This window comes from Notolepis coatsorum, assembly GCF_963971535.1.
Source record: "Notolepis coatsorum genome assembly, chromosome: 4".
Lineage (NCBI taxonomy): Eukaryota > Metazoa > Chordata > Actinopteri > Aulopiformes > Paralepididae > Notolepis > Notolepis coatsorum.
The window spans coordinates 96,150,863-96,173,505 of NC_140168.1; the positions used below are offsets into that span (position 1 = coordinate 96,150,863).

A 22,643-nucleotide genomic window follows, 5' to 3' on the forward strand; every position below is an offset into this window, starting at 1 on the left:
TTTTTTTAATAAAGGTATAGACCACTGCACTTCTGCGTTACATTGAGCTCATGGAGGAGAGAGCGGGGGGAGAAGATAAATGATTGTGGATGAGAGCCTCGACATTGAGTGGTTGTAGCTACGGCTGTGGGGGTGCTGGAGACATGATCCAATAGACTTTTATACGCCTGAGTCTCCTGAACACGGAGAGACCAATCCCAAATCGATCGGCACTTTCTCGGCCGAGGTATAGTCACTTTTTTTCCGCGCCTACTCCCAAAACCACGCATGGGCAGATTGATGAACCTAGATCTCTGGACAATCCAGAGAGACTCCGTGGGCAACCTGCGCATGCGGCGTTGGGGAGTAGGTGCAGAAAAGTGACTATAGCTCGGCAGAGAAAGTGCCGATCGACTTGGGATTGGTCGTCTCTCTCCGTCCCTCTTTTCTTGATCCTCCAATCACAACCGTTGGGGGCGGAGTTTGAGATTGAACAATGCTCTCTGCTCACTCCCCCTAAAGAAGCACTCTCTGCTCACTCCCCCTAAAGAAGCACTCTGCTCACTCCCCCTAAAGAAGCACTCTCTGCTCACTCCCCCTAAAGAAGCACTCTGCTCACTCCCCCTAAAGAAGCACTCTCTGCTCACTCCCCCTAAAGAGGCACTCTCTGCTCACTCCCCCTAAAGAAGCACTCTCTGCTCACTCCCCCTAAAGAAGCACTCTCTGCTCACTCCCCCTAAAGAAGCACTCTCTGCTCACTCCCTCTAAAGAAGCACTCTCTGCTCACTCCCTCTAAAGAAGCACTCTCTGCTCACTCCCCCTAAAGAGACACTCTCTGCTCACTCCCTCTAAAGAAGCACTCTCTGCTCACTCCCTCTAAAGAAGCACTCTCTGCTCACTCCCCCTAAAGAAGCACTCTCTGCTCACTCCCCCTAAAGAAGCACTCTCTGCTCACTCCCTCTAAAGAAGCACTCTCTGCTCACTCCCTCTAAAGAGGCACTCTCTGCTCACTCCCTCTAAAGAAGCACTCTCTGCTCACTTCCTCTAAAGAAGCACTCTCTGCTCACTCCCCCTAAAGAAGCACTCTCTGCTCACTCCCTCTAAAGAAGCACTCTCTGCTCACTCCCCCTAAAGAAGCACTCTCTGCTCACTCCCTCTAAAGAAGCACTCTCTGCTCACTCCCCCTAAAGAGACACTCTCTGCTCACTCCCTCTAAAGAGGCACTCTCTGCTCACTCCCTCTAAAGAAGCACTCTCTGCTCACTCCCCCTAAAGAGGCACTCTCTGCTCACTCCCCCTAAAGAGGCACTCTCTGCTCACTCCCCCTAAAGAAGCACTCTCTGCTCACTCCCCCTAAAGAAGCACTCTCTGCTCACTCCCCCTAAAGAAGCACTCTCTGCTCACTCCCCCTAAAGAGGCACTCTCTGCTCACTCCCCCTAAAGAGGCACTCTCTGCTCACTCCCCCTAAAGAGGCACTCTCTGCTCACTCCCTCTAAAGAAGCACTCTCTGCTCACTCCCCCTAAAGAAGCACTCTCTGCTCACTCCCTCTAAAGAGGCACTCTCTGCTCACTCCCTCTAAAGAAGCTCTCTCTGCTCACTCCCTCTAAAGAAGCACTCTCTGCTCACTCCCCCTAAAGAGGCACTCTCTGCTCACTCCCTCTAAAGAGGCACTCTCTGCTCACTCCCTCTAAAGAAGCACTCTCTGCTCACTCCCCCTAAAGAAGCACTCTCTGCTCACTCCCTCTAAAGAGGCACTCTCTGCTCACTCCCCCTAAAGAAGCACTCTCTGCTCACTCCCTCTAAAGAAGCACTCTCTGCTCACTCCCCCTAAAGAAGCACTCTCTGCTCACTCCCCCTAAAGAAGCACTCTCTGCTCACTCCCCCTAAAGAGGCACTCTCTGCTCACTCCCTCTAAAGAAGCACTCTCTGCTCACTCCCCCTAAAGAAGCTCTCTCTGCTCACTCCCCCTAAAGAAGCTCTCTCTGCTCACTCCCCCTAAAGAAGCACTCTCTGCTCACTCCCCCTAAAGAAGCTCTCTCTGCTCACTCCCCCTAAAGAAGCTCTCTGCTCACTCCCTCTAAAGAAGCACTCTCTGCTCACTCCCCCTAAAGAAGCTCTCTCTGCTCACTCCCCCTAAAGAGGCACTCTCTGCTCACTCCCCCTAAAGAGGCACTCTCTGCTCACTCCCCCTAAAGAGGCACTCTCTGCTCACTCCCTCTAAAGAGGCACTCTCTGCTCACTCCCTCTAAAGAAGCACTCTCTGCTCACTCCCCCTAAAGAGGCACTCTCTGCTCACTCCCCCTAAAGAAGCACTCTCTGCTCACTCCCCTAAAGAAGCACTCTCTGCTCACTCCCCCTAAAGAAGCACTCTCTGCTCACTCCCTCTAAAGAAGCACTCTCTGCTCACTCCCCCTAAAGAGGCACTCTCTGCTCACTCCCCCTAAAGAAGCACTCTCTGATCACTCCCCCTAAAGAAGCACTCTCTGCTCACTCCCTCTAAAGAGGCACTCTCTGCTCACTCCCCCTAAAGAAGCACTCTCTGCTCACTCCCTCTAAAGAGGCACTCTCTGCTCACTCCCCCTAAAGAAGCACTCTCTGCTCACTCCCTCTAAAGAAGCACTCTCTGCTCACTCCCCCTAAAGAAGCACTCTCTGCTCACTCCCTCTAAAGAAGCACTCTCTGCTCACTCCCCCTAAAGAAGCACTCTCTGCTCACTCCCCCTAAAGAAGCACTCTCTGCTCACTCCCTCTAAAGAAGCACTCTCTGCTCACTCCCTCTAAAGAAGCACTCTCTGCTCACTCCCTCTAAAGAAGCACTCTCTGCTCACTCCCCCTAAAGAGGCACTCTCTGCTCACTCCCCTAAAGAAGCACTCTCTGCTCACTCCCTCTAAAGAAGCACTCTCTGCTCACTCCCTCTAAAGAAGCACTCTCTGCTCACTCCCTCTAAAGAAGCACTCTCTGCTCACTCCCCCTAAAGAAGCACTCTCTGCTCACTCCCCTAAAGAAGCACTCTCTGCTCACTCCCTCTAAAGAGGCACTCTCTGCTCACTCCCCCTAAAGAAGCACTCTCTGCTCACTCCCTCTAAAGAAGCACTCTCTGCTCACTCCCCCTAAAGAAGCACTCTCTGCTCACTCCCCCTAAAGAAGCACTCTCTGCTCACTCCCCCTAAAGAAGCACTCTCTGCTCACTCCCTCTAAAGAAGCTCTCTCTGCTCACTCCCTCTAAAGAAGCACTCTCTGCTCACTCCCTCTAAAGAAGCTCTCTCTGCTCACTCCCTCTAAAGAAGCACTCTCTGCTCACTCCCCCTAAAGAAGCACTCTCTGCTCACTCCCTCTAAAGAAGCACTCTCTGCTCACTCCCTCTAAAGAAGCACTCTCTGCTCACTCCCCCTAAAGAAGCACTCTCTGCTCACTCCCTCTAAAGAAGCACTCTCTGCTCACTCCCTCTAAAGAAGCACTCTCTGCTCACTCCCTCTAAAGAAGCACTCTCTGCTCACTCCCTCTAAAGAAGCACTCTCTGCTCACTCCCCTAAAGAGGCACTCTCTGCTCACTCCCTCTAAAGAAGCACTCTCTGCTCACTCCCTCTAAAGAAGCACTCTCTGCTCACTCCCCCTAAAGAAGCACTCTCTGCTCACTCCCTCTAAAGAAGCACTCTCTGCTCACTCCCTCTAAAGAAGCACTCTCTGCTCACTCCCTCTAAAGAAGCACTCTCTGCTCACTCCCTCTAAAGAAGCACTCTCTGCTCACTCCCTCTAAAGAAGCACTTGCTCCACAGACTACATTTGGGGGCTGACTGACCCAAATACTCAGTGGTGGAAATTAACTAAGTATTTCTTACTCAAGTACTGTACTTAAAAGTACAATTTCGAGCTACTTGTACTTTATGGGAGTATTTTTGGGAATAGTAGGGAATAGAGAACGTTATACTTTTACTCCACTACATTTCAAAGGAAATATTGTACTTTTTACTCCACTACATTCATCTGAACCCATCAGTTACTAGTTACTTTGAAGAAAAAGATTTTGCATAGAAAACATGGTTAAAATGTATGAAGATTATATACTTTCAGAAGGCATAATCAGAGCAGCATGATGTTTGACTTGTGACGTTTGACTTGTGATGTTTGACTTAATGACTTGTGACGTTTGACTTGTGTTGTTAGACTTGTGATGTTTGACTTGTGATGTTTGACTTGTGATGTTTGACTTGTGACGTTTGACTTGTGTTGTTAGACTTGTGATGTTTGACTTGTGATGTTTGACTTGTGATGTTTGACTTGTGATGTTTGACTTGTGACGTTTGACTTGTGACGTTTGACTTGTGATGTTTGACTTGTGATGTTTGACTTAATGACTTGTGACGTTTGACTTGTGATGTTTGACTTGTGACGTTTGACGTGTGATGTTTGACTTAATGACTTGTGACGTTTGACTTGTGACGTTTGACGTGTGATGTTTGACGTGTGACGTTTGACTTGTGATGTTTGACTTGTGACGTTTGACGTGTGACGTTTGTTGGTTGATATGTCCTGTGTGTTGTCATGTGTTGTTTCCTAGGGCTGTCAAGTTGAATCGATTGATAGCCCTAGTTGTTACCTGTTATGTGTATATGATTCAATGAAATAATATTATAAAAAAATAAAGATTTGATTAAAGAAAACGTGTCCTACCTGTGCGGTGGTGGTGGGCTGCCGCTCTGGCTGCGTTGTTCTTTCCGTGGGCGCCGGCTGCGTGGCTGTCGTCACGGGAACCCTGGGTCTGAAGGGGAACCGGCCTTGACGGTAGCAGCCGCAGTGGTGGTGGCGGGCGGAGCTGTGGTGGCTCGGGGCTGGTGGCGGCCGCTGTGGTGGTGTATGTGTCGTCTTCTTCTTCTGTGGTGGTGGTGTCTAAGGCGTAGCCGGGATAGGAGGGCGTGGGCTCCGTGGGCAGGTAGACGTCCTCGTCTTCTTCCGTGGTGCCCAGGTCTTCCTGGCCACTAGAGGGCGCCGCGCTCTCCACAGGAACGGTCGGCGGGCTGGTGGTCGCCAGGGTAACCGCGCGGCGCGGAGGTGGTCTGAGCGGCCGCAGCCACCCTGATTCGCTCCACTTCTCTCTCCCTCTCTCGCTCCCTCTCTCTCTCTCCGCTCCCTCTCTCTCTCTTGCTCCCTCTCTCTCTCTCGTTCCCTCTCGCGTTCCCGCTCCCTCTCGCGCTCTTTTTCCCTCTCCCTCTCTCGCTCTCTCTCCATCTCCCGGACTCGTTCTCTCTCCCTCTCCCTCTCTCTCTCCTCTCCTGCTCCCGCTCTCTCTCCCTCTCCTGCTCCTTCTCTCTCTCCAGCTCCCTCTCTCTCTCCAGCTCCTTCCCTCTCTCCCAGTCGGCGCCGCTCTCACCCTCCGCCTCGGTGGGCGTGGGGGTGGCGGTGGTGGCGGCGGGGGGGTCGGGGCTGGGCTCGGCCGCGGGCGGGGTGCGGAGGGGGCGGGGCCGGTGGCCTGGGTGGTGGAGAGGGGGAGGGGCTCTTCCGTCGTGAAGGTCACGCCCGCCTCCGTGGGCCTCGCCCTGATCTCTGGGGAGACTGGGGAGAGAGAGGGGACAAGTACAGAGAGGGAGGGAGGGAGAGAGAGAGAGAGAGAGAGAGAGATGAGAGAGAGAGAGGGAGAGGGAGAGGGAGAGGGAGAGAGAGAGAGAGAGAGAGAGAGAGAGAGAGAGAGAGAGAGAGAGAGAGAGAGAGAGAGAGAGAGAGAGAGGAGAGAGAGAGGAGAGAGGGAGAGGGGAGAGAGAGAGAGAGAGGAGAGAGAGAGAGAGAGAGAGAGAGAGAGAGAGAGAGAGAGAGAGAGAGAGATTAGAAAGTGGCATTGGAGGGAAAACCTACGACCTCATGAAGTCAATGTACACCAACAACACATGTGCTGTGAGGTTTGAGGAAAAACACACAGACTTCTTTCCTCAAAGCCGTGGGGGTTAGACAGGGGTGCAGTTTGAGTCCAACCCTCTTCAACATATACTGTACATCAATGAACTGGCAAAAAACATTGGAACAAACTGCAGCACCTGGCATCCCCCCTAGCAAACACAGAAGTCCAATGCCTACTGTTTGCAGATGATCTGGTGCTTGCTGTCTCCAGCTAAATAAGGGCTACAGCACCACCTTGATCTTCTGCACAAATTCTCCCAGACATGGGCACTGACAGAAAATCTTTTTTTTTTTTTTTTATAATTGTTTTGCATTTTTACAGCTTTTCTTGGTCACGCAGGACCGACAGAGGAGAGGGCGAATGGGAGGAGAGGTGGGGAGGACATGCGACAAATAACGTCGGGTGCTGGGATCGAACCCGGGTCGGCCGCGTAGGTGTGCAAGGCACTATGGAGACACAATTGTTCTAGAACAGACAAAAAACTACACCTATCTCATCCTAAACATCAGTGCTACAGGGAACTTCAACCAAGCTGTGAACAACCTGAGAGACAAAGCAAGAAGGGATTTTTATGCTATCAAAAGGAACATCAAGCTAGACATTCCAATTAAAATCTGTCTCAAAATATTAGACTCCATCATAGAACCCATTTCCCTGTATGGTTGCGAGGTCTGGGGCCCACTTGCAAACCAAGTTTTCACAAAATGGGACAAACACCAAATTGAGACTCTGTATGCAGAATTTAGCAAATCCATTCTCCGCACCCAACGGAAAACACCAAATAATGCATGCAGAGCACAACTAGGAAGATACCCACTATCAATTATCAAAATCCAAAAAAGAGCATTTAAATTCTATAATCACCTAAAAGAAAGTGACCCAGACACACTCCATAACAATGCCCTCACCCACAGAGAGACCCTTGAGAGATGCCCACTCAGCCAGATGGTTCTGGGACTCTGCTCACAAACACAAGCAGAGCCACCAGACAGAAACCACACTGGACTAAACCAAATTATAAGAAAACTATTTGACACATTGGAAAGAATCAACCCAAAACCAGAGCAAATTGAAATGCTATCTGGCCCTAAACAGAGAGTACACAGTGGCAGAATACCTGAGCACTGTGACTGACCCAAAACTAAGAAGATCCTTGACTAGGTACAAACAAACTCAGCGAACACAGCCTAGCCATTGAGAAAGGCCACCATAGGCAGACCTGGCTCCTAAGAGAAGACAGACTATGCACCCACTGCACACAAAAAGAGGTGGAAACCGAGCTACACTTCTTAACAACCTGCCCACTATACCAAGACATCAGAAACATATACTTCCCACAAATTGCAAACACCCAAAGAGACTTTGAAAACATGGAAAATAACTCAAAACTCCCATACCTACTGGGAGAAATACAAGAATGTGCAAACACAGCAGCAAGATTTGTGAGCTGCTGTGACAAGAAAAGGACATCCAACGGAATACAACCACCATAAAGACTGTCAATCACACAAAAGATTCCTTCTGTACTGTACTGATTTCTTCTGAGATCTCTGTTTGACTGTTTTGCTTTGTTTTGTTTGTTTTAACACTGGCTTTGACAATGTAAACGTATGTTTCCCATGTCAATAAAGCCCCTTTGAATTTAATTGAGAGAGAGAGAGAGAGAGAGAGAGAGAGAGAGAGAGAGAGAGAGAGAGAGAGAGAGAAAGAGAGAGAGAAAAAGACAGAGAGAGGGGCAGACAGGAAAATCGATATAGAGTAAGACAGAAAGACAGAAAGACAGAGAGAGACAGAGATGCGTTCATGAAGACAGAGCTGTGAGGCGAACAGACAGAGAGGATGTGGCCACAGAGGACATTATGGACAGGAAGACAACAACGCTTCTGTTTGACACATCGGATGCCAGGAAATGCCAAGTTCAGAGGCGCCGGCACGAAACCCAGGCGCGAAGCCCCGCCTCCGTTATGAAACACGCAAACAAATTAAAAGCCTTTCTTCTGAGGCAGAAAGTAACTCAAGTGCTCCACTTAACCCTTTCACTACCACACTACAGAAGGTTAACCCTTTCACTACCACACTACAGACGGTTAACCCTTTCACTACCACACTACAGAAGGTTAACCCTTTCACTACCACATTACAGAAGGTTAATCTTTCACTACCACACTACAGACGGAAAAACCTTAGTCTTACCCCGAAAATACTTGTTGGCGTTCAACGCATGGCGCCCAATAACGAGTATACTCATTATTGGCGGGGATTGAGTTAAGTACAATTCTGAGGTACTTGAGGTTACATTCTTTTTTATTTTTATTACTTCACTACATTTCAAAGAAAATATGTATTCCAGTACATGTATCCCAGCAATTCTTTGTTACTTTGAGGATAAAAAAAAGATGTGATGAAGTTGAAAAATATATCTCATTTCAAGCCAAGTAACCGCAGTCAGCAGACAGCCTTGAAACAGAGAGAATTCACACAATCCTTTTTCTTCTGATACTCAAGAACATCCCATAGCGTACTTGAATTGTACTCGACTTCTGAGAGGGAGGTTCGAAGGGTCAAAGTGGGTATCAAACAGGAGGGAAGACTGTGGATACCAAACAGGGAAGGTAAACAGTAATCCAGAACTATTTTATTGCACTGTAAAAAAAAACTGTGATTCTATATGACTGCATTTTATGTGTTCATTTTATGTCTATTCTATTCTACTATTTTATTGCACTGCACTATTTTACTCTGTCTATTCTATCTTACTCTTTTTATTATTGTCTATTTTAAAAACCCAATAAAACCATAAACAAGGTGGCCTGTTAGATCCTAATGTGAAAAACTGATTTCAAATGTCTGCACTTTATGTGCTCATTTTATGCCTGTCTTTTTTTGTTGTGAAGCACTTTAAGCTGCAATTTCTGTATGAAAGGTGCTATACAAATAAAGTTTATTATTATTATTATTACTTTCACCACAGAACTATTCTCTCAGGCTGCGGTTACAGCGTTTTCAGGGTCAGTTTCGCCTTTGAGGCTTTTCATGAAGGCAATTTTCAACCAATCAGAAAAATTGAATGTGCCAATACACTTCCTGCAAAAAAACAACAAACCAACATATTTAAATGCCTCGCGTTAGCCATTTAGCAGTAGCATTTATTTTTCAGCAAAGAAAGTGCAATAAAAGTGCAATAAACAAAACGGATACATTCACTGTGTGTTCTGCCTCTCATTTGTTGATGAAACAAAACTAACATCAACACAATTGACCACCAAGAGCGGAGTTTAGTCTCATTGTTAGCTTACATGCTAACGCGATAGGGATATGCCATTATAACAGTATAGCATTGTGGCTAGCAGCTTGGTAACATTAATGCTAGCAGAATGAATGGATGTAAACTTTATTTAACAGATTGCAGAATGGGTACAATACAATACGGCTCAATACAAACAATTGTTAAGGGAATGCAGACTGTTGTAGCTTGGACTGGGCTCCTTATAACAATAACTTGACAACACATGGTAGCCGCAGCTACTCGGGACTAGCATTGTGGCTAGCAGCTAACGTTAGCTCACGTTAGCCAGCCAGCACCAAACTGATGATATCAGGAGCTATCAGTAGCTAGATAACATTAGACAACGCCTCATGTATTAAACAAAGGTGAATAGATGACTGGGCCATTTTGTTTAATGCTTGTTAAGATTGAAAGAGGAGCTCTGAGCTAACAGGGTCTGGTAGCTAGGTAGCTACGGCAGGTAGCTAACGTTAGCTCACGTTAGCCAGCTGCTCATGCAATCGTTAATGCTAGCAGAATGAATGGATGTAAACTTTATTTAACAGATTGCAGAATGGGTACAATACAATACGGCTCAATACAAACAATTGTTAAGGGAATGCAGACTGTTGTAGCTTGGACTAGGCTCCTTATAACAATAACTTGACAACACATGGTAGCTGCAGCTATTTGGGACAGCTCTGCTGTCTGTCGTCACTGGACGTTGGTGAGGGCACGCAGATGTCGGTATCTACTGCGCATGGGCGTTGAGCAACAACGGCTCCGTATCCGGCTCGCGCAGATTACATGGCACGTTGTCGGCGAGTTTTGGCGAGTATCCAAAACGGAAACACAATTTCAGCATTGCCAGCAGGGCAACGCGTTATCCTGCCAAAACGGCATTTCTATTTAACTAGGACAGCAAACGTAATCATTCAGCAACAAAAACAAAAATCCCAGTGTAACCATGGCCTCAGTGTATCAGAGTATTTCTACTTTTATGGAGGACTTATACTTTTACCAGAGTACTATGTTGCTGGTTCCAGGCTGTATGTACCGCTACTCTTTGCTAGCTTCATACAGGGTTCCCACAGACATTGCAAAATTAACAAGGACTTTTAAGTACATTTCAACACTATTTAAAATCACTCAAAGGATACTTTTAAACGCTGTTTTTTAAAGCATCTTCTTGGCCTGCTTGCCATCTAGAGCAAGCTTGAGCATCACACGCCAAGAAGAAATGAGGAAAAGCAGTTGGAGTGTGCGAGACAGCGACTCAGATTTTATTAAAACAGAACAAAAAAAACGATTTCTTGATTCAGAACAATTTGATCATGGATGAACAAAACATTCAATGCGAATGGTTGATTTGAATTTCAATGACTTTTTAAGCACCATGTTAATTTCTTTTGCCGTTTTCAACGAATTCCAGGCCTCAACTTCTTTTTGTAAAAAATCAAGCACTTTAAGCACTTCAAGGACCTTGTGCGAACCCGGTCATAGACTGAAATGAACTTTAGATCTCCTGGGGCACGATGGTATGTCATGTAATTTCATTTGACCTCTTCAGAAGCATTCTGTATCGCCGAAACATCAAATCTGGGCCATTTATTTGTCAAACAGTGACATGAAATGTCCAATTTCTCAACATTTCAATGGAGAGTCTGTCTTGTGAACAAGGGGGCTGACATCTTAGATTAGAACGTCAAATTGAGTTATTTTCACTCCTAGTCGCATTCAATGCATCATGGCAGCAGCCAGTAAACAGACAGACCCTCCATTGAAAAGTTGGGCCATTTCAACAACTTCAGGGTTAATTGTTTGACAAATAAGTGGCCCGAGCTATAAAGGCTTCTGAATAAGTCAAATGAAATTACACAGTGCCGCCGGGGAGATCTAAAAGTTAATTTCAGTCTATATTAATTTGCCTGGCTGTGATGTTAGATTAGATTAGATTAAAATGTATTGTCATCATACAGCACAATTACAGTACAACGTAAATAAGTGTGTCATCCAACCAGAGTGCAAATGTAACAGTAAAGTGCAATAGTAATATACAGTGTACAGGCGATTAAACTGGGTATAAAATATATAAATGAGTACTACTGAGTAATAGTGCTAATCAGATGTATGTACAGAGTTGTAGTATTAATGTGTACAGTGATACAGATATGAAGACATAATGGTAGTTGTACTACCATAGTGTCTAGTTACACCTGTATCACTGTACATGTTAATAGTACAACTCTGTACATACAGCTGTTGAAGCTAGCAAAGCATAGCGGTACATACAGTATACAGCCGGGAACCAGCGATATTCCAGGATGGTATTTCAACTTTTCCCATCACAGTATTTTCTTATTTTTATTAAATTATAATGTAAAATATTGTAAGGAAGGGGTTGATACGTTTTTTTTTTTTTTTTTTTAACTTCCCCTGTTCCTTCTCGAACACTTATTGTATGGAAATAGTCTTTGACTATTTATCTTTTAGTTTTTTAAACTTGTTTTATGTTTCTATGTTCAAGACAAATAAAAATCAAATAAAAAAATCTAAATCAAGTATTTCAACCTTTACTTAATTACATTCAATATCAAATACCTTTTTGATCATTAGGGTACTAGTCATCCATCAGGGTATTTCTACTTCCACCCAAGTCAAGTCAAGTCAAGAGTTTTATTTGTCACGGCATACAGGGCATACAGTGAAATGCGGGTGGCCATGCCCGCAGCGATTGTGCAATAATACAAGTAATAAGAATAAGACATAACAGGTATATGTACATAAAGTTTAAAATGCATGGTAAAAGGCATGCTGTGTTAAGCTACAGATGAAGCACTGGGTCTTATATACACTAATATACAATATACAGTTATACTATATATCCTTATGCTATCTTGCTACATCCATCTATTGCTATACAAGAACCACTCCCGTTCTTAATTTTTATTATTTTTTTAATAATAATTTTTTTTATAAAGTAAAGACCCCCAGGCAAGAGCTATCGGAGTCTCATGGCCGGTACAGAGACTCAGAAGGAGCTTCTATCCCCAGGCCATCAAGATGCTCAATGACTCTATGTAACATCAACCCATCCAGCTACACTCATTGCGCACACATCCACATGCACACACTCACTTTAAACAAACACTCACCTTAACACTCACTTTAGACACTTAAACACTACATAATATGTATCTATTTATTAAAGAGATTTGCACTACATCCATACCTCATTTAGAATTTTGCATCTTGCCTTTTATTTTATTTTACCTCATTGTCTGCATTTTTACTTCATTGTACATAGGTTGTACTTTAGTTTGTATATTGTATTGTTGGGACATATTCCTCTTTTACAATTTTTTTTACTGTATTCTCAGGGGCTCATACAGAACCAAGCATTTCAGTGTAATGTACATGTACTTTATATGTGACAAATAAAAGCAAACTTGGGACTTGAAACTTGAGGTATAACTACTTCTTCCCTAAAATAAAAAAGGTAACGTGTACTTCCTCCACCGTTGCCTGTCCCATCAGATTCAGAGGGTCTTTATCACTCTACTCCTCTCTGCTGCTCTCTGCTCTGCTCCTCCTCTCTCCTCCTCTCTGCTCTGCTCCTCCTCTCTGCTCTGCTCCTCTCTGCCCCTCTCTGCTCTGCTCCTCTCTGCCCCTCTCTCCTCCTCTCCTCCTCTCTGCTCCTCTCCTCTCTCCTCCTCTCTGCTCTGCTCCTCTCTCCTCCTCTCTGCTCCTCTCCTCTCTGCTCCTCTCCTCTCTCCTCCTCTCTGCTCTGCTCCTCTCTGCTCTGCTCCTCTCTGCTCCTCTCCTCTTTCATCCTCTCTGCTCCTCTCTGCTCCTCTCTGCTCCTCCTCTCTGCTCCTCTCTGCTCCTCCTCTCTGCTCCTCTCTCCTCCTCCCTGCTCCTCCTCTCTGCTCCTCCTCTCCTCTCTGCTCTGCTCCTCTCTGCTCCTCCTCTCTGCTCCTCTCTGCTCCTCCTCTCTGCTCCTCCTCTCCTCTCTGCTCTGCTCCTCTCTGCTCCTCTCTGCTCCTCTCTGCTCCTCTCTACTCCTCTCTGCTCCTCTCTGCTACTCTCTCCTCCTCTCTGCTCCTCTCTGCTTCGCTCTGCTCCTCTCTGCTCCTCTCTGCTACTCTCTCCTCCTCTCTGCTCCTCCTCTCTGCTCCTCTCTGCTCTGCTCCTCTCCTCCTCTCTCCTCCTCTCTGCTCCTCTCTGCTCCTCTCTCCTCCTCTCTGCTCCTCTCTGCTCCTCTCTCCTCCTCTCTGCTCCTCTCTGCTCTGCTCCCCTCTCCTCCTCTCTGCTCCTCTCTCCTCCTCTCTGCTCCTCCTCTCTCCTCCTCTCTGCTCCTCTCTGCTCCTCTCTCCTCCTCTCTGCTCCTCTCTGCTCCTCTCTGCTCCTCTCTCCTCCTCTCTGCTCCTCTCTCTTCCTCTCTGCTCCTCTCTGATCCTCCTCTCTCCTCCTCTCTGCTCCTCTCTGCTCCTCTCTCCTCCTCTCTGCTCCTCTCTACTCCTCTCTGCTCCTCTCTGCTCCTCTCTCCTCCTCTCCTCTCTGCTCCTCTCTCCTCCTCTCTGCTCCTCTCTCCTCCTCTCTGCTCCTCTCTCCTCCTCTCTGCTCCTCTCTGCTCCTCTCTGCTCCTCTCTGCTCCTCTCTCCTCCTCTCTGCTCCTCTCTGCTCCTCTCTCCTCCTCTCTGCTCCTCTCTCCTCCTCTCTCTTCCTCTCTACTCCTCTCTGTTCCTCTCTGCTCCTTTCTCCTCCTCTGCTCCTCTCTGCTCCTCTCCTCTCCTCTCTGCTCCTCTCTCCTCCTCTCCTCTCCTCTCTGCTCCTCTCTACTCCTCTCAGACAGGCTCTCGCCACAGACAGGCCCTCACCACAGACAGGCCCTCACCACAGACAGGCCCTCGCCACAGACAGGCCCTCGCCTAGGGATGGGTACCGAATTCGGTACTTTTAAAGGTACTTACCGAAACACGTCGGTACTACCGAGTATCGATTCACGTGAGATACTGTTTAAAATTCAACAACAAAGCAGTCGGGGCAATGGCAAGCCGAAAACAATCGAAAGTGTGGTTATTTGAAGTTTGGATTTTTTTTTCATGACTGAGGTAGGTAGATTACATTTTTAGAGACTAAAGTACAGAAAAAAGGTACCGTTGGGTACCGGTATTGATTCACAGGTACCGGTACCGTATCGGTTCAAATGTGAACGGTACCCATCCCTACTCTCACCACAGACAGGCTCTCGCCACAGACAGGCTCTCGCCACAGACAGGCTCTCGCCACAGACAGGCTCAGATCGTTATCATTATGTGTCTGACAGCATTGTTATGTAAAGGCTCCCTACAGGGAAAGACCCTCGTGTTTACATCCCAGGTCAACAGGGTGACTTCAGCTAATGACGTGAATCACGGTCTGCTGCAGGCCTCTCTGAAGAGCACCTCTTCTCCTCAGGAATGGTCACTATTAATAATAATAATAATAAATAATAATATATTCGATTTGTAGGGGCGCTTTATATTTGTGGAACAAATCTCAAGGCGCTACAGTGTAGAAGAACATAAAAACGAGTAAGAGAGTAAAAAATAAAAACATAAATAAGGACTAAAACAGGGCGGTTAGGTGGCCGAGCGGAGATTGCGTTCGTCACCAACCCCGGAGCTGTGAGCTGGATTCACCTGTTCGAATCCAGCTCACAGCTCCGGGGTTGTCACCAGCTTGGCTGGCCGTTCACACTGGCGGGGTGGGTCCGGGTCGTTGTAAACAGCGACTCCTACAGTTCGGTCGGGGCGCCTGCTAAGCGCGGATAGGACCTGAGTGGGATAGTGTGATCCTTCCACACGCTACGCCCTCTCAGGGAGGATCCGCGCTGCCAGGTGAAAAGAAGCGGTTGATTGGCTGGACGTGTGTCGGAAGGAAGCACGTGATAGCCTCCACTCTCCCAGACCGACTGTGGGGGGTAAGTGCGCAGCGACCAGGAAGGGGATTGGGAATTGGCATACGACTAACATTGGGATGGGAGAAAATCGGAGGAAAATGGAGGGGGAAAAAGATCAATAAAAAAAATAAAAATAAGGACTAAAACAAGAGTAAAAGAACATAAAATAAGAAGGGCTAAAACTAGTAAAAAAGTAAAAGAACATAAAATAAGAAAGGTTATATATTAAAAAGATGAGTTTTGAGGCCCTTTTTAAAAGCATCCACGGTCTGTGGCGCTCTCAGATGGTCAGGGAGAGCGCTCCACAGACTGGGATACAAGACTCTTCAGACACGTATCATAACAGTCTGAGCTGTTTGACGTTTGACGTGAACAATTGTCCCATTTCACAGCTGCCGGCTGAAGCCATCTCCCTCAATACTGGACCAATTAAAAAAGAAAATGTCACTATTAGTCATTTAGACCCCAGATTATGGAAATACCAGACTTACCCTTTAATGAGGTAACACACACACATTAGGCTACATTTGCAGCCAGGTGGCACACACACACACACACACACACACACACACACACACACACACACACACACACACACACACACACACACACACTGTGCGCATGATCATCTGATCTGCAGGCAGCCAGTAAATCAGATTACAGCGAATAAGATCACTTAATCTGAGGGAATCTGGGCATGGGTCCTAGACTTGTCTTGTTGTGCGAGTGTGTGTGTGTGTGTGTGTGTGTGTGTGTGTGTGTGTGTGTGTGTGTGTGTGTGTGCGCGCGCCTGTGCATGTGTGTTCAGTCTCTGAATGAAATAGTGTAAATACCTGTGAACTCAATTGTTTTGTTAATTGAGCTCAGTGTGTGTCTGTCTGTGTGTGTGTGTGTGTGTGTGTGTGTGTGTGTGTGTGTGTGTGTGTGTGTGTGTGTGTGTGTGTGTGTGTGTGTGTGTGTGTGTGTGTGTGTGTGTGTTAGGGCTGGCATTCAAATCTTAATTAATGGGTTCGAACCTCCGCTTTAAAAAAAAACACGAAACATATATATCAGAATGTGATATATATCAGAATATCACAGTACTATGTTGTCTTTACAATCATTCGAAGGTCACGCGCGAACACAGACACAACAGTCTAGTCAGGATGATGAGGAGGGGGGTCACCGTCATACGTTATCAGGAAATGAATCAATCATGCAAAAAAGAGACAGTTGAGTGACTCACAATCACCCGTCTTATTTCATAATAACACCTCCGAATGGACGTTTGGATTAAACCAAGTGTATGCAGTGATGCTGAACTTTCCCAGCGGAACACAAGTTACTTAACGTTACACAGGTATGTTATGCATGTTAATTAAGTCAGACTAACACGCTTAGCTGGCCGACGTTAAGATAGCAGGAGCCGTCGGCCAACGAAGATGTTGTTTCAACAAATGTATTCACAAAATGGATTACCATCCAAACGTCATTGAAGCCTCCCGTGACCAGTATGTAGGTACTACTACTCTTAATAACCGCAGCAATATGCGCATAATGTGCCTAAAGTCAAGACTCGACAATACTGAACCAGACAAATGATTTAGGAGCACATTTTTTGCATGATTAAAAACGATGGTTCCAACCTTGGCGAAGTTCGAATCCCAAAAACAGGCTTCGGGGACAGCTCTAGTGTGTGTGTGTGTGTGTGTGTTGGGGTGTGTGTTTGTGTGTGTGTGTTGGGGGGGGGGTATGTTTGAGGGGTATGTTTGGGGGTATCAACGCAGCAGAATAAAACACTGCACTTACAGCCGGAGCCGGAGCCTGAGAAGAGGTCCTCGTCATCGTAGAATTCATCCCTCGAGGAGCCTTCATCATCTACTGAGGGCGACCAAGTCTGCCCCTGGGAGGGAGAGAGAGAGAGGGAGAGAGAGAGAGGGAGAGGGAGAGGGAGAGGGAGAGGGAGAGGGAGAGAGAGAGAGAGAGAGGGAGAGGGAGAGAGAGAGAGAGAGGGAGAGGGAGAGGGAGAGGGAGAGGGAGAGGGAGAGGGAGAGAGAGAGAGGGAGAGGGAGAGGGAGAGAGAGAGAGAGAGAGAGAGACAGAGACAGAAGGAGAGGAAAGAAACAGAGATGGTTAGACACATGTTGGTCGTGATGACTGAGACATTTGTCATTTCATTTGAAAGAGAGACCACTTTGTCAGATGCAGCACTCGTACAATTACTCTAGTTCACACACACACACACACAGGGACCGAAACTAGAGAGCGCCACCCGCCATTTGCGCTCAGTTTTTACGTTTGGCGCCTCCCACTGAGACGTCTGAGCGCCGTGTGGCACTCAATCAAATAGTCATGTGAAAACCGAAAATCATGATCAAATTCTTTAGCGGAGTTCTCACTCGCTGTCTCAGCAGACATGAAGCGCGCACCGCGCACTGCTGCTGCTACCCCCTCCCCACCTGTTTCTGTATGCTGCATGTAAACAGAGGCTATTGCCTCCGAGTCACCGTGACGTTAGTTAGCACTTAGCACTGCTGCTCCTACCCCTGTATGCCTGCATGTAAACAGAGGCTATTGCCTCACCGTGACGTTAGTCTAGTCAGTGTGGGACCTTCGTGAGATAACGTTAGCTACCGTTACAAAATGACCCAGTCAACTATTCACTTAGTTTAATACACGAGGCATTGTGTAACGTTATCCAGCCGGCTAGCTACGGATAGCTCCCGACATCAATAAATCCTCCAGCAATAGTCCAGTGCTGCATAATACCTCCGTTGGCTAGGTAACTAGTCACTACGAAATGTCGCAGTAAACTAAATAGTTCACTGAGGCGTTGTCCCAACGCCATCCAGCAGTAGCTACAGATAGCTCTTGGCATCAATGTCCTACAACAACATGCGTATTCGAGTCCCTGGTTTACATCGCATGAGTGAGGGCTGCTGACTAGGGTCCAGGTGCAGCGCCGGAGAATTCTTTTGCATGCTGAATGTAGCGTTTAGGGTCCAGCTGCACCCCCGGAGAATCCTTGCTGGAGCTGGAGGCCACTCGAGTATACACACAGACAGTGGAGCTGTTTGCAGACAGCGAGGTGGCGATGTCTCGCATATAACACAACCACAAGTATGATTATATAATATATATATTTTATTAAAAAAAAATATATATAAAATAATAATAAAAAAAAATGTTATCAAAAAAAAGTTGGCGGGTAAGAAATATGCTTGGCGGGTAGATTCTTCCCATCTACCCGCCACTGGCCGGTGAGTCAAAAAGTTAATTTCGCTCCCTGCACACACACACACACACACTGCACTGACACAGCTGTACAGAGCCATGATACACACACACACAGACACACACACACACACACACACACCACACAGACACACACACCACACAGACACACACACACACACACACCACATACACACACACACATACAATGCACTGACACACAGCCTCACAGAGCCATGATACACACACACACACACACACACACACACACACACACCACACACACACAGACACACATACAATGCACTGACACACAGCCTCACAGAGCCATGATACACACACACACACACACACACACACACACACACACACACACACACACACACACACACACACACACACACACACACACACACACACACACACACATAGTATACAGTCAGTATATATTATGCAAACACTCAGATACACCTATACACACAGAGACACACACACACAACACTCAACTCAAACACACAGACATAAGACAGACACACATATACACCTATATACACACACACACACACCACTCATAAATTCAAACAAACAAAGACACACACACACACACAGTCTCTCTCTCTCTCCCACACGCACACAGAAGACTGAGTGGCCGGTATGGGATCGGGGCGAGCGAGGTGCCATTACTAGTGTGCAGGATGCGTTGTGTAACATCTCCCTGTCCGTCAGCCTGGCTCCACAGGAGGCGGGGCTTAATGAGAGGCTGGTCCCACGCTACATACATACTACAGAAGGTTAACCCTTTCACTACCACACTACAGAAGGTTAACCCTTTCACTACCACACTACAGAAGGTTAACCCTTTCACTACCACACTACAGAAGGTTAACCCTTTCACCACCACACTACAGAAGGTTAACCCTTTCACTACCACACTACAGAAGGTTAACCCTTTCACTACCACACTACAGAAGGTTAACCCTTTCACTACCACACTACAGAAGGTTAACCCTTTCACCACCACACTACAGAAGGTTAACACTTTCACTACCACACTACAGAAGGTTAACCCTTTCACCACCACACTACAGACGGTTAACCTTTCACTACCACACTACAGAAGGTTAACCCTTTCACTACCACACTACAGAAGGTTAACCCTTTCACTGCCACACGACAAAGGGTTAACCCTTTCACTACCACACTACAGAAGGTTAACCCTTTCACTACCACACTACAGACGGTTAACCTTTCACTGCCACACGACAAAGGGTTAACCCTTTCACTACCACACTACAGAAGGTTAACACTTTCACTACCACACTACAGAAGGTTAACCCTTTCACCACCACACTACAGACGGTTAACCTTTCACTACCACACTACAGAAGGTTAACCCTTTCACTGCCACATGACAAAGTGTTAACCTTTTCACTACCACACTACAGAAGGTTAACCCTTTCACTGCCACACGACAAAGGGTTAACCCTTTCACTACCACACTACAGACGGTTAACCTTTCACTGCCACACGACAAAGGGTTAACCCTTTCACTACCACACTACAGAAGGTTAATCCTTTCACTGCCACACTACAGAAGGTTAACCTTTCACTACCACACTACAGAAGGTTAATCTTTCACTACCACACTACAGAAGGTTAATCATTTCACTACCACACTACAGAGAGAGACAAGAAGATAACCGTCTGTAGTGTGGTGGTGAAAGGGTTATAAAATGAATCCTCCTGAATAGCTTTAGTTTAGTTCTGTGGAAAAGCATGTCAATGGTAACTGGAGTGCATTTATATATAGCGTTGTTAACTTAATCTAAAGCGCTTTACAACTTATGCCTCATATTCACCCGTTCACCCACACAGTTACCCTGGCAGAGCGAGGTGCCAACCTGCTCATCGGGAGCAGCTAGGGTGCCAACTCAAGGACACTTCGACGCACTGCCAGGAGGAACCGGAATGGAACCGGGAACCTTCCGATTACCAGACGAGCGCTCTACCTCCTGAGCCACTGTCACCCACCCAGTTGCTCAGTATGTGTGTGAAATTTAAGTCAGATTGGTTCATGATAATAATAATAATAATAATAATAATAATAATAATAATAATAATAATAATAATAATAATAATAATAATAATAATAATAATAATAATAATAATAATAATAATAATAATAATACACTTTATTTGTATAGCAACTTTCATACAAGAATTGCAGCTCAAAGTGCTTCACAGCTGAAAAAGGGACAGGCACAAAATTAGCACATGAAGTGCAGCCCTGAGGACCAATCAGGTCGCAAAGCCAGGAGCAGCAGCCCCCCCCCCCCCCCCCCCCTGCGGCCCTGAGGACCAATCAGGTTGCAAAGCCAGGAGCAGCGTCAGAGGGTGGGAGTATACCAGGTATACTGTATACCAGGGGTGGCCAACCTTTTTTTAACCAAGATCTACTTTTTTATTTACCACCTAGCCCGAGAGCTACCAGCCAAAATTGTATATTGTAAGCCGTCATTTGAGGCTTTATAAAAGCAGCATAATGAACACAAATCTGTCAGTGCCGAGTAAATAACAAGCAGCATTGCTTGTTGTAGTTAACAAGGAGAGGAAGAGTTGATTTAACAAAAAAAAAAAAAATTTAATAATCAAATTTTATTAATCAAGATCTACTTGAAATCAGCCCGCGATCTACCTGTCGATCGCTATCGACTGGTTGGGCACCACTGCTGTATACTGTATACTTACTTACTCATAGTATATATACTTATACAATAGTGTCTATTGTAACTATATTTATTGTAATGCAAAGTATAACTGAGAGGGCATACATTACAGACCCTCATCCGCACCTTGATTTACACTGCCTACTTGCTCACATTAACCCTTTCACTGCCACACGACAGAAGGTTAACCCTTTACTATCGCACAACCGACGGCGATGCTCCATCATTAGCATCATTAGCTCCGCATCCGCGGAGCTAATGATGCTAATGATGGAGCACCGCCGTCGGTTGTGTGATAGTAAAGGGCTAACCTTCTGTATTGTCACAGTGAAAGGGTTAACCGGCTGTCGTGTGGCAGTGAAAGGGTTAATAATACCCAATTCATACTCAAGTTATTTATATTGTTATAGTGTTTTACACTGCCTATTTTTATTTGTACTTTTCTACTGTACTATATTTTTATGACCTGTATCACGTCTTCTATGTAGCTGTACTGTACCCCCCCTCCCCCCCCTCCCCCACGCTGCCTGCAGGTCCCCAGGGGGATCAATAAAGGAATATCTTATCTTATCTCATCTCCTGTTTTCATGTTGAAACCGGAGCTCTGGCACGAAGCCCACACAGAAAGGTGTGCTGGGGTTTGAACCCACGACCTTCTGGCAGTGAGGCAACAGTGCTAACCACTGCTGGGGTTTGAACCCACGACCCTCTGGCTGCGAGGCAACAGTGCTAACCACTGCGCCTCCGTGCCGCCTGTGTGTGTGTGTGTGTGTGTGTGTGTGTGTGTGTGTGTGTGTGTGTGTGTGTGTGTGTGTGTGTGTGTATTAGGGCTGACCCCTATTAGTCGACTAATTAGGGCTGACCCCTATTAGTCGATTAGTCGACTAATCGGTCGAAAGGAGCCATAGTCGACTACTAGCCAACCTCCTAGTCGAATACAAAAAAAAAAGAAAATTATATTATATATATATATATATTTTTTTATCATTCTTTCCAAAAGAAAAGAGGCCTAGAAGCGTGGCTAACGCTAATGGCACACATACCAGAGGCTAACTGCCTACGAAAACAGGCACAGAGGCACTGAAAGAGGATTTCACCCGTCTAATGAACACACTAGACTAGACAAATATTTAAGCATTACATCACACGCAGGAGTGGTTTGTGACCAATAAACCATGCCTAGGGGTGGTTGTTAGGCCCGAGGCGCAGCCGAGGGTCGTTAGACCCCCCTAGGCATGGTTTATTGGTCACAAATCACGACTGCACGTGGTGTAAAGCTTTTATACAACTGCCAGATTCATCCAACCTTATTTCTATACAATAAACACACATTAATCGAAGATTTATTGAAAAAACCATCCGCCAGAAAAAGTAGTTCCCACAACTCCATGTGGAAGCAGCTTGAAGTGCATCCAACCAAACTAACACATCCAACTGTGTATTATTGGAATGATTGAGAGAAGTTGCCTCATGTGGAAGCAGCTTGAAGTGCATCCAACCAACTAACACATCCAACTGTGTATTATTGGAATGATTGATTGAAAATTTATTAAAACGTTTTCTTTGCCCTATAGGAAAAAAACGTTTTCTTCGCCCTATTTTTTTATTTATTTCTTTTAGCCTAA

General features: G+C 46.1%; 1 protein-coding gene across 1 annotated transcript in view; it reads right to left on the reverse strand.

Moving 5' to 3' along the window:
• sdc3 (syndecan 3) overlaps positions 1–22,643 on the reverse strand; it is a 130,648-nt gene that overhangs the window by 16,861 nt on the left and 91,144 nt on the right. Inside the window, 7 exon segments of the mRNA XM_084311749.1 lie at positions 4,652–4,831; positions 4,836–5,007; positions 5,009–5,100; positions 5,102–5,247; positions 5,250–5,421; positions 5,424–5,530; positions 16,868–16,961. Coding sequence (XP_084167875.1) covers positions 4,652–4,831; positions 4,836–5,007; positions 5,009–5,100; positions 5,102–5,247; positions 5,250–5,421; positions 5,424–5,530; positions 16,868–16,961 — 963 coding nt within the window.